This window comes from Conger conger, chromosome 7 (assembly GCF_963514075.1).
Source record: "Conger conger chromosome 7, fConCon1.1, whole genome shotgun sequence".
Taxonomy (NCBI): Eukaryota; Metazoa; Chordata; class Actinopteri; order Anguilliformes; family Congridae; genus Conger; species Conger conger.
The window spans coordinates 46,577,225-46,589,681 of record NC_083766.1 but is presented as its reverse complement, the minus strand read 5'-3'; the positions used below and the strand labels follow the sequence as shown (position 1 = coordinate 46,589,681).

The following is a 12,457-nucleotide window of genomic DNA, read 5'->3' as shown; positions in this document are numbered from 1 at the left end:
ATGGTTCCTCCATTTGAAAATTGCTATATTTTAGCATGCTAGCATTGAGCTGTTAAAGACAAGACCTCTTCACTCCATTCCACTAGTGGTGGCTTCGCAGCACTTCTATTGGTTCTCCTTCCCTGGTCTTCACTGTCACTCATTCTTCTCTGGCCCTTCTGTGCCCAGAGGAGCTGAAGCGGCAGGGCGCCACTTTGGAGTCTGTCCAGTCGGAGCTGAGCCTGGTCCAGGCCCAGCTCACAGCCGCCCAAGGGGAAATGGAGACCATCAAGGCAGTGGCCATGGTTTCGGAGAGCACCAAACAGGAAGCCATTGACCAGGTGAAGGGCCAGTGGCAGGAGGAGGTGGCCTCACTACAGGCCATCATGAAAGGTACAACAACCCCCCTCTCCCCTCTTTGGCTCTCGTACATATCAGCACAGCAGGAAAGACCTTTTGGTCGGCTGGAAAATGACACAGGCCATATTTGCGAGATAAAACACAGAAACATCATTCTGCCTGTACTTCATTTGAGTGTAAGTCAGCCTCAGCTTAAGGAGTCTCACTCTTCCAATTTTTGGATTTTGTGCTTTAATCTGCTTTTATTTTAATTCACAAAGAAAGAAACGTTCACCCATGAAAGAATCCATTTCCATATTTTTTAATCTGTTTGCAGAAATTTCTTTATTATTGCTAAAGCTGAAATATTGCAATTTCACTCATCTTCTCAAACCTCATTCAGGGGTGTGACCAAGGACAGTCCTGTGCTGAACATATTGTACGGCAATATAGCTTTGGAATCTGTAACCAAACCAAGCCTTCTGTAGTTAATAAGTAGAGAAGCTGGAATGAGTCAGACCTGGGTCAAATACGTAATTGTTTTGTTTCAAATACTTTTCTATGCTTTACTGAGCTGGTGTATTGGAGCCTATGAAATACTCTCAAAAAGTGCTCCACCTTCTATTCCTCTTGGTTGCACCAGGCACCGATCGAATGAGCACAGAAAAGTTTTTGCACAGAAATCCAAAAGAATGACGTATTTGACCCATGTCGGGAAAGTGTGGGAGTATGAGAGTGTCGGGTAGGTCCGTAGAATGTGTGACAGTAACCCCCCTTCTTCCCCGGCCCTTCTTCCCCCTCAGACACCGTGCGGGAGTACGAGGTGCAGTTTCACCAGCGGCTGGAGCAGGAGCGGGCGCAGTGGGGCCAGTACCGTGAGGCCGTGGAGAGGGAGATGGCCGACTTGAGGCGTCGCCTCTCCGAGGGCCAGGAGGAGGAGAACCTGGAGAACGACATGAAGAAGGTGTGGGGGTCCCCCAAGCGTTTGACTGCCGTTTGGCCTTTCGCTGAGTCTGTTAGTCAGCATTGTTGGTCACGGACAGTTAGGGAAGTGGGAGGGAAACTGGCTCATTGTCACCAGACAAACTTCCCCTTGTTTTGTAGAACCCCCCCCCCCCCGCAATTGCTAAGGCCCTGAGATATTTTATTAATATCAGGATAAAATATGGCAGGCCACTCCCATATGAATAAAATAAACGCGTAGGCAGCACTGCGTAGTTCATGATGATGTAACCGTCATTAAGTAATTCATCACCAAAAGAGAGCCCTACAAAAAAAGTTAGTCTTATGTTTACACTTAAACTCTTACTTATATGACTTTTTTTTGCTAAGTAAGACAAAATGTTGCCAATGAGGTGAGACAGTTTGACTTATTTAAACAATTTAATATTTTCTACTTGGATTTTGGATGACTACATTTACATCAAGAATCAGTGTTTGTTTATCTTTAATTAATGGAATTGGGTTGCTCACCCTATCCCCCTTTTGGCTGAGGTTATCTGTAGACTCTGCTATTTTTGCATAGAAACAAAATGGCTGTGGTTATAATTGTTCCCCCAGGCTCAGGAGGATGCAGAAAAGCTCCGGTCAGTGGTGATGCCAATGGAGCATGAAATTGCAGCGCTGAAAAGCAAGCTGACCGTTGCTGAAGACCGGGTGAAAGAACTGGAGGCATCCAAGGTCGGTATTTTTTGGTATTTGGTATTCCTGAGCAGAGGCCAAAGCTATTGAGCGTTTTTATCAATTTCTTTGCCTATTTTGCTGATTCTGAAGTCGAGTGAGCATTCAGGCTGGTTAATGCGATGCGTTTATTTTCCAGGTGAAGGAGCTCAATCACGTCCTAGAGGCAGAAAAGTCCTGCCGCACTGACCTGGAAATGTACGTGGCTGTCCTCAATACCCAGAAGTCCGTTCTTCAGGAAGATGCAGAGAAGCTGCGCAAAGAACTACACGAGGGTGAGCCGACTTTGACGCCACATTCCTTAAAGTCTTTGTATCGTTTTGGGTTTTTTTGAGTGGAAAATGGTGGTGAAGAACATGTGGTTGTGGGCAGTAGGTTGTGGTGTGAATTGTCCGGGACTTGCCCTCTCCCAGTGTGCCACCTGCTGGAGCTGGAGCGGCAGCAGCACAACCAGCTGAAGCACACCTGGCAGAGGGCCAACGACCAGTTCCTGGAGTCACAGAGGCTGCTGATGAGGGACATGCAGAGGATCGAGAGCGTGCTGTCCTCAGAGCAGCTCCGTCAGGTGGAGGAGATGAAGAAGAGGGACCAGGTAGCGCGTGCCTTCCTCCCACCCCCCCGCCATGTCCTCACATTCCGACGCTGTGCGTCCCTATGCGTCCATCCACACCAGGAGCCCATTAGCGTTCTTCCAAATTACACTGCCCGGTTAATTAAAGGCTAAAGCTGTTCGACATAATGGCACATGAATCGTGTATCAGGAAATTCTAATGTGGAACTGTTTTCCGAACACCCATTAAACATGATTTTGTTTGTTTCCCCAAATGTAATGTTTATTGAAATTTATGGACCTTAATTAACCACCTCTCGAGGAAATGGGTTTATTACATTTTCTTTTATGCAAATGTATTAATAAAATGCCATTAGGTTGCATGTTGTGCACATTGTGCTCAGACTGAATAAGTAGCCACGTATTGGGATGCGAGGGAGGTTTAAATTTGACAAATGAGACTTTGTCAAATGGCCCCCTCTACAGCTCTGTCGTTATTCGCACATGATTGATGATTACGGCTGCCATGTTGGGAGCTCTGTCAGTAGTGTGCATTCTTAAACGTAGGAGGAGGATGAGAAGCAGCGAATCAGCCTGGCCAAAGAGCTGAAGGAGGATGACAGCACCGAACAGGGGGAGCCTGCCGAAGACTCGCTCCTGGGCCTGTCTACCGATGAGGTAAAGCTATGACCTACTCTAGGCTATGAGAGCTTTACTATAATCTCTGTGTTCCAATTTTTATTTGATGATACGTTGTAGGGTTCATAGTAAAGTTTGGCGAGATGCAGTGTAAAGTCATAAGGTCATGAATGGGAAGCCCTCCAGCAGTGGTCCTCGGTCCTGGTCCTGGAGAGCTGCAGGCTGTGTTTTTTTTTGTTTTTTGTTTTTGGCCTTAATATCACTAACGAATTCAGACCCAATATGTCTGATGAGCTAACTGTAATTGATCAATTAAGTGCTGAGTAGCAACGGCAGGACCAGGAGTGATGACCAGTGCCCTACAGGAGCTCCCGCAGAGGCTCCGTATTGGTGGACAGTGCATCATAGAAAGCCCTCCTCTTCTCGCCTGTCCCTTAGGGCCACACAAACCACAGCATGCACAGCTCCATGCACTCCCTGGACGCCGACCTGGCCAGCGGGCCGGAGGGCTCGGATCTCTACAAGGACGGACTCCGCAGGGTGCAGTCCACGGACAGCCTGGGCTCCTCTGGGGGCCTGCTGCAGCCCCGCGGCCTGGGCTACAACCACAAGGCCAAGTCGGCCAGCAACCTGGACGAGTCCGACTTCGGGCCGCTGGTGGGGGCGGAGTGCGGGGGCCCGGAGAACTTGGACACGGCCTCCATCAGCTCCATCCCGCTCTCCACGGGCCACTTCCTCCTCACCAAGGACCAGGAGAAGGCCATCAAGGCCATGACCCCCGAGCAGGAGGAGACCGCCTCCTTGCTCTCCAGCATCTCCCAGGCCCCTGACTCGGCCTACCTGCCTCCCTCCGGGTACAGGCTGGTCAGTGAGTGTGAGTGGAACCTGCTGCAGCAAGAGGTAATAATAATACACTTTATTTGTAAAGCAGCTTTCATACATGAACATGCAGTTCAGTGTACTGTAACAATACAAAATGACTTCATGTATTTAGTCTAAAGGAAATATATTGTCATTCCATCACTTTCTGTTTCACTAGAGTGTAAAAATGAGGTAACAAGCATGCAAAATCCCATTGTCAACCATCAGCATGGGAAAAGCCAAAGAACTGTCAATTCAGAAGAGACAGATGGTCATTGACTGTAAAAGAAATTGATGGTGAAAGGTCTGCTAATGGGTACATAAAATAAATAAGCAGTTAAATATACAACTTACTTGCCAGGAAGAGAATGCAAGTGAACATTGTCCCCGTGGACAGTGAGGAAGATGATGTGGGAGGCCATAAAAAACCCAATGATCGCATTTTAAGAATTGCAGATTGGTTGTGTCTTAGGGTCACCAAGTCTAAAAAAGAACTCTTTGGAAGGGTAGCACAAATACAGCCCTTTCTGAGCACAATAAACAAAACCAAGCATCTGGTATTTGCCAAACCTAATTGGAATTTTGAATAGAAGATAGTGCTATGGTCAGATGAGGCCAAAATTGGGCATTTTGGTTACACACACCATCGACATGTTTGCCGAAAAAAGAGGAAGGCATACGGAGAAGCACCTCATGCCTGCTGTCAAATATAGATGTGGGTCATTGATGTTTTGGAGATGTTTTGCTGCCAGTGGTCCAGGGGCACTAAATGATGGTGATGCAATATGAAGCAACGGTTTCTGGCAACATTTTGGGCAACTGTTTCTGGCAACGTTGATCAACAGCAACTTGGAATGGACAACTTTCGTGAATTATCCAATCATGAACCTGATAGTGGGTCATGTGACCTCCCAGTCCCAAAAAAATCTATTTAAATAATTGCTGCTGTTCCGCACTCATGAAGTGAGCTTGCAGTAATAACATTTTACTCTGGTAAGTGCCGATGGTATGAACAACTGCAGTGATAATATTAATTGATATGCACAGAAAACACATTACAGACTAATTATTTCAAGTGTGGTTGATGTTAAACTGATATCTACTAGTGTCATGAGATCATGAGTTTCTGATTGTAACTTACCACAATGATAGTTAGGAGTAATTACTTTTAGCTTGCGCATTGTTGTAAGTGCAATGTCTAGCGCAAATAATTTAGCTAGCCGAGGTCACCTATCATAAGAAACGATCCAAGCATTTGACTGAAGAACACTTCTGAAAAGTTCTGCATGGAGGAATTTTCAAAACCCTCCAAATGTGTTCTCTTTGCCAGGGCTGCTAATAATTGTTCAAATATACTGTATATATATTTTTTTCAATTTAAGACTTGGTTTGAATCAATAGTAAAGCACACCACTTTATACATGAAAATGAAGCAAACCTATTATTTTTTAGTTTGCACCATTTTCTGTGCATATTTGCCAATAATTCTGGACCTGACCGTACATTATATTTTCAGCTTTTACAGGATTATTCAAAATCTTTGTGTGTTAAATGCTATATAAATAGGAAAACAAATACTGATTGAGAATTATAATTTCAATATCATTCATTGAGAGTAAAAGTCTGCTTGTGTGGGTGTTTGTGCACATTGAATCTTTTTTTCTTGTCACCAAGGTGAAGAATGCAGGGAGGAAGTTGGGCCGTCGTTGTGATATGTGCTCCAACTATGAGAAACAGCTGCAGGTCATCCAAGGCCAAGAGGCAGAGACACGCGATCAGGTGAACTCAACTGTTTCATTCATAGGCTAGTGTTTCCACTATGGCATTACAGGCCAATTTTTGCTTCGTATAAATAATATTATTATACAAAAAGTGTTCTTTTTTCTTTTGCTTAAAAGTGGAAACCATTCTGTTTTCTGGGAACCAACTTCTCTCTTTCTCTTCCTTTTTTTAAAAGGAGCCCAGCTCACCCTCCTCATGCATTTGTTTCTAGTATTCGAAGAGCGAAAGCAGAGAGGGTTGCAGATTGATACTGAAACTGTCTATAGTATCTATTTGTAAATATTGGCGGGGGAGAATGTGGGGGAATATTTCACTGTGAAGAAAGTGCTGTGGCAGGGATTATGGCCTTCCTATGGTCTGTGCCGCATGGTCTCCCCCACCATCTTGTTGTCTAGGCATGATGCATATCTAAACCATGCAACAGTGAATTTAAGCGTGTGGGTTGTGTATGTGAAACATTCGCCTTCTGTCCTCCTCTCTCAGGTGAAGAAGCTGCAGGTGATGTTACGACAGGCCAATGATCAGTTAGAGAGAACCATTACTGAGAAACAGGAGCTGGAGGACTCTGTGAAACAAGGCAATGAGGAAACCACTGCTAAGGTCTGTTTTGACTGTGCAGCTTTCTGTCTTTGTATATATAGACACGCTGCAGACAAATAAGAAATGTGCATACTGACAAAATGTCTTGCACTTTCTTCACCATAGGGAAATGTTTTATCCTAACTGACAAAGCTACTAGCAATATCTAAATTCCTTTTCAATATTAAAAGTACATTATTTGTCAGCATCGCTTTCATTTACATTTGTTCTGCCCTATTTAGATTTATGTGAACGCAGCAGTTTAATTAATCCTGCGATTTGTTAAGTTACTCGTTTAAACATTCAAGATTTATTTCATCAATATTTTCAAAAGAGCTTCAGGATGTTAATCAGTCATCTAAGCTCTGTTACTCTAGCATGGGTTTCCCCTTCATTGTAGCAACTAAAACACTTTTACAGTTGACAGTGTGATCACAATGCCTTGGACTCTCATTATTTGAAGCATGTTGCCGCAGTAACTGGTAAGAGAGTAATTTAATTGGACGTGCTGCTGATATCTGAATCCCGCTGCTGTCTGGCTCATCCTCCAGGTGACCACTCTGATGCAGAAAGTCCAGGAGTCTGAGACTCTGCTCAGCACTCTCCAGCAGGCCTTCAGCCAAGCAAAGAGGAACACTCAGGAGCAGATGGTGAGAACTCATTTACCAAAGGCCATTGTAAATGTAGCATCTTCGCTAAATTAGCTAGCTTTATACAAAACAATGAAAATCCGTAACAAATATGATAGGGGACTTTGGGGAGCTGTAAGTCAACTGTAAGTTGCTTTGGATAAAAGCCTCAACTAAATAACTGTAATGTAATGTAATATCTGCGTCTTCAAGCTGCAGTTCAATCTGAAAAAGGTTTGACTGAATTATAGTGTTTTGGTCTCACCACTTTTTATGTATGATTACAGACACTGTATAAATGACCAATCGACCTACGAATTTACTTTTCAGTCGGACGAGTCCAACCTGCTCTTATGCCGGCTTTTCTGGTTTGCGAGGCCGAAAAATAAGTTGACTTTATTGGTGTTGATGCGGGTCTCTGTGACTTGTTGGCCATTTGGCTTCTCAGGCAGTGCTGTTGCAGTCCAGGGAGCAGGTGGCCGATGAGCTGAGCCGACTGCAGAGAGACAACGAGAGCTTGCAGGGGAAACACCGGCTGCATCTGCATCTGCAGCGACAAGAGGACTTCCAGATGCCCTCCAGTGTACAGGTACGCCCCTTTGCCTGTGTTAAAGACAAGCTGAAACGTAGGTTACAGCAGCGCTAGCTTCTGCGATATGACGTATACACGAGTGAAGCAGATCTCGTATACGAAACAGATTCCCTTCAGGGAAGAGTGAGGAGTCAATTTGACTGACGTCAAATGAGGATGCACGCCGCTCAGATTGTGTCTCAGATTGCACACTCTTGCACTTGTGTTCTTATAACTACTTAGAATGCAAGAACATAAGAAGTCCGTAAATTCGAGAAGCGTCATGACTCTTCTGACCTTTATCTGACACACATCTGACTAGCAGCAACGACTGACATCTGAAGTGACGGTTAACTTGCTAGCTACAGTATGTTATAGCAGAAAAACATATTTTTTCTCTACGAATTTGTGGTGGACATACAGTGGTATCGTTTCATTTATGAATTAAACCGGGACAAATGCTTAGCCATATGTACAGTGCCCTCCATAATGTTTGGGACAAACATTTATTTATTTGCCTCTGTAGTCCACAATTAGAGGTCAGGAAGTCATGGCATGCAAAGGAGGATATGCAACAAAATACTAAACACGACTATTTTCATGTACATAACATTGCTGTGTCTCAAACAATATGGTGGCCTGAAATAGGGGGACTATGTATAAACACTGCTGTAATTTATACATGGTGAAACCAAAATGTATAAAAATGCCCTATTAAAATCTGACAGTGTCCACATGTGATTTATATACTGAAATTGTGGAGTACAGCGGCAAATAATTAAATGATGGGCCTTTGTCCCAAACATTATGGAGGGCACTGTATATATCCTTTATATTTGATTTAATATAAAAGTTATAATATAAAAATGTAAATATAAAAATTATTTGCTGTCGGTACTGAAAACACAATGACTACTGGGAACGGAAGGCGTGCTCTGAAGTAGCATTGTTGGTCCTCCCAAGCACAACAGGAGAACTTCCGGTGATTTTGACGTGTACTTGTCAGTTTTGTACTTGAGTTTGGGACGCACTTGATCACATGACCGTTACCTTCTGTGCTTGATTTACTCACTAACTAGTCCACAAGTCTGCCATTTGAGACACAGCTATAGATTGGAGGGGAATGCAAAATTGAAGGATGAAGCCCACTGGTACACGATGACGTAAAATCTTGTTTTCCAGGAAGTGGGTGGAAGAAAACTTTAATGTGAAAATGCACAAGTATTTCAATCATAGTTTGGAATATATGCTTCAAGATGCTTTGAATGGCTATGGAAATGTGATTTTTGTTTTCAGCTTGTCTTTAATACACCGGTGTGTATAATATGGCGAGAAGCAGCTGACTGACAGCTTCTTCGTGAACCAAAAGAGAGGGGAAGACAAAGCCTTTCAGGATTCTAAAAGATGAAAGATGCACACTTTTTTTTTTATTCTCATTTGTTTTTCTCAGCCCTCTAAGGGCTCCCAAGATCTAGAAATTTCTATATAATATTAATAATATTTTAATTCTCTGAAGTCATCACTGTCCTTGAAAAGTCAGATAAAATTGCCAAAATAAAAACAGAGCAAATGTGAGTGAAATGCATCCATCTGTCTTGCTTATTCACAAGCTTGATCAGCAGCTGTCTGCTTGCTGGCTTGCATCACTCACTGGTTGAAAAGCTTAAAAGAAATGGAAAATATTAATGCGGTTTGTACATTAATTCTACTACCAAAGCCATCTGTCCCTGAATACTGACGTGTGTGCCATTTTGCAGGCACACAATCATTTTAAAGGTCCCATATTGTGGAAAATGACATTTCCTTTGCCATGTAGATTATAAAGAAGTTGAAGGTGCTGTAACACCTCTGAAAGTTTCAAATCGCAGTCCCCAAATAAATCCACACAATCCGTATCAAGAAAATGGCCATTTGGACTTCCGTGAAGTTGTGACATTACAGCAATACGCTCATTTGCTTCAGCCCGGCTCACCTAAAACAGCCTCTTCTTGATAAAGCTCAGAGGCGCTGGAGAATGGACAGGTAAAACTGGATTGAGATTGTTTTTGGTACTTAAATCCACACAAACGTCTTCTTAGGGATATCAGGACCTAAAATGAAACACGGGTGTGTAATATGGAATCTTTTTAAATAGTGCCCCCAGAATGTAAGTCTGTCTTGCAAAAGTTGCTCCATTTCCCAAAGTAGCCCTCATGTTTGCTTAGGTGTCCTTGAAGGTCAAGCCTTTATCCTTAACCTCCTAAGACCCGCACTCTTTTTTGGTATGCATTTTTAATTTCTCTTTGCTATTTCGGCTTATTGGGACCTTATTGGGTATAAAAACTAAGCATCATCTTTTGACATGATGTAGTTTTTGAGAAAAATGATGTCCACATATGTGGACTCTCGGTCTTAAGAATTAAGTATTATGGTTGTACAGCCCAAAATGTGGAGTCCACGCATGTGTAGCCAGGTCTTAGGAGGTTAAAATGTCTTTGAGAAGGCCCTGAAAAAGTTTTGAGTGGGGAATGTGCTGTCCGCAGGAGCTGCAGGCTCTGGTGCTGGCCTACAGGGAGGACGTGGTGGCCGTGCGCACAGCGGCAGACCACCTGGAGGAGAAGCTGAAGGCGGAGATCCTCTTCCTGAAGGAGCAGATCCAGGCCGAGCAGTGCCTGAAGGACAACCTGGAGGACACGCTGCAGCTGGAGATCGAAGGCTGCAAGGAGGAGATCGGTGAGGCTCGCGCTCGGGCAGGACCTTCCTGTTCCGGTTGTCTCTTACTCTCAGAAATAAAGGCACGGTGGCGGCACATTTTTTGTTCTTTGAGGAACACAATTCCAAAAATGTACCCTGAAAAGGTGCAAAAATGTTCTTATAAGTAGATTTTAAAACAAAAAAGGGAGAAATTCATTATTAAGCCCATGACTAGGGGTACAGCCTGGGGCAGCCTGTAGCCTCGTGGCTAAGGTACATGTCTGGGACCCGGAAGGTTGAGTGGTTCAAGCCCCGGTTTAGCCACAGTTAGATCCACAGAGCTGTTGAGCCTGTGAGCAAGGCCCTTAACCCCACATTGCTCCAGGGAGTATTGTCCCCTCCTTAGTCAAATCTGAACTGTACATTGCTTTGGATAAAAACGTCAGCTAAACAACACATTTTTATTATTACACTTTTGTGTAATATAGGGTACCACATCAGTGGCAAGTGTTTTTTTCTGAGTGCTCCTCATTTGAACCAAAAGGGGGTCTTTTGTGGGATGCTACCCTTTGCAGAAGACTCAGTGCATAACTCTGCTTGCACAGAGGCATCTGTTTTCCCATTATCCCATACTGGACACTGGGAAAGCTGTGAGACGCAAGCTTGGTTATGGGGCTTGGTGAACGCACTGTGAGTGGCCCTGCAGATGGCTTTTTTTCCAATTGGAGACTGAATACCGGTCTACCCCCCCCCCAACCCTTCCTCCTGTCGCTGACCTTCTTTTATGCCTTTTCTTTGTGCCTTCTAAATCCTGTTCTTTTTCTCCTCTCCCTTTCCTCCGCGGGTGACTGTTGTTCAGACATCTTGGAAGGTATGAACCTGTCTGACTGGCCTGCTTTGGCTGTGTGTGTTTACACCCTAGTCTGTAGTCTGTAGTCAGTTTGCTGCTGATAACCCAATTCACCAACTGCATCCCTGAATGGGAATTACTAATTACTAATTTACATAACACTCTTTTCCTGCAGTCACTTTGTTTAATAGGTTTTTTTTTTTTTTTTTTTTTTAATATATATATATATATATATATTTTGTCTTACTGGGAATATTTTTTTCCCTTTGGAGACTGTCAGCAAATTACCATGCACACCAGTGGAGGCATGTTGTGCACCTTACTCACCAAGTCCAAGAGACCTTTATACAAACATTACAGCTACTAAGTTCAATTCAGTTCAAGTGAGATTGTTGGAACATATTGTTGAAAACAATGAGTAGAAGTCTTGTTTATTTGAGAATTTCAGTGTTCAGTATGTTAATTCCACACATCCAGCATCACCAATGAGTGATTTAATGGGGATTTTCAAGGTTTTTGCTCCTAAAAATGTGCAGAAATATGCCATGTATACTAAGCATACCATTAACATTTTACCCCCCCCCCCCTCCCTCCATTCACTAAGTCAGTACAATGTTTCCACAAGGACTGATGATCCCTCAATGCATTATTCATACATAACAGCTCACACTCCATGAGTATCATAAAAGCACGTCTTTGCTTTTGTATTCAGAATACGTTAAAACCATTTGAATCCCTCTCTTCTGCTCCTACAGCGTCGTTCTCCAGTCTGAAAACTGAGCTGGAGCGAGTGAAGACTGAAAAAGAGCAGGTACTTGGAGGAGGGGAGGCGGCGTGCATTAATCGGTTTTGGTTGATTGAAAGTCAAGGTCACGCCAAGGGCCGCTGTCTGTTGCGTTTCCATGACTCCCCAGCGAGCGCCCTTCTATCCCGCTCGTTTTGAGCGAGTTTGAGCGGCTGAGTCGATTGTGAGGTTTACTGTTACAGTAAACGGTGCTCTAATTTCAGTGCCCGGTACCTAAACATTTTGCAGTGTCTCTGGAGCTTTGAGTGAAAAGTGATTTGTAGCTTTGCACTGCATATTTAACAACCTGGTTTGGCCAACTGCTGTACAAGTTACCCCCTCTTCACAGTTCTGTCAACATTATTTGTGTAAATATAGATGGAAATCCTGCTTGGTTTGAGTAGCACTGCTGTAAATACATTTGTTATAATTATAATGTTGTAATCTTAATCTCTATATATAATGTAAAATACTGTGCATGTGCATACAATATACTTTTATCTGATACTTTCTAGTTTATCTTCCTCTATAAATTAGTCAT

At 43.5% G+C, this 12,457-nt stretch overlaps 1 protein-coding gene across 2 annotated transcripts in view; it reads left to right on the top strand.

Annotated features, from left to right (window-relative positions):
• Window positions 1-12,457, top strand: part of rabep1 (rabaptin, RAB GTPase binding effector protein 1) — a 28,518-nt gene that overhangs the window by 9,250 nt on the left and 6,811 nt on the right. Inside the window, exons 3-15 of one of the 2 annotated variants that reach the window (XM_061248672.1) lie at window positions 169-372; window positions 1,122-1,282; window positions 1,879-1,998; window positions 2,138-2,273; window positions 2,412-2,590; window positions 3,116-3,226; window positions 3,626-4,087; window positions 5,723-5,827; window positions 6,314-6,430; window positions 6,961-7,059; window positions 7,487-7,627; window positions 10,132-10,321; window positions 11,888-11,943. In XM_061248672.1, coding sequence (XP_061104656.1) covers window positions 169-372; window positions 1,122-1,282; window positions 1,879-1,998; window positions 2,138-2,273; window positions 2,412-2,590; window positions 3,116-3,226; window positions 3,626-4,087; window positions 5,723-5,827; window positions 6,314-6,430; window positions 6,961-7,059; window positions 7,487-7,627; window positions 10,132-10,321; window positions 11,888-11,943 — 2,081 coding nt within the window. Of the gene's footprint in view, window positions 1-168; window positions 373-1,121; window positions 1,283-1,878; window positions 1,999-2,137; window positions 2,274-2,411; window positions 2,591-3,115; window positions 3,227-3,625; window positions 4,088-5,722; window positions 5,828-6,313; window positions 6,431-6,960; window positions 7,060-7,486; window positions 7,628-8,905; window positions 10,089-10,131; window positions 10,322-11,887; window positions 11,944-12,457 lie in introns of those variants that run through there. The other variant, XM_061248673.1, reaches the window with a different exon arrangement.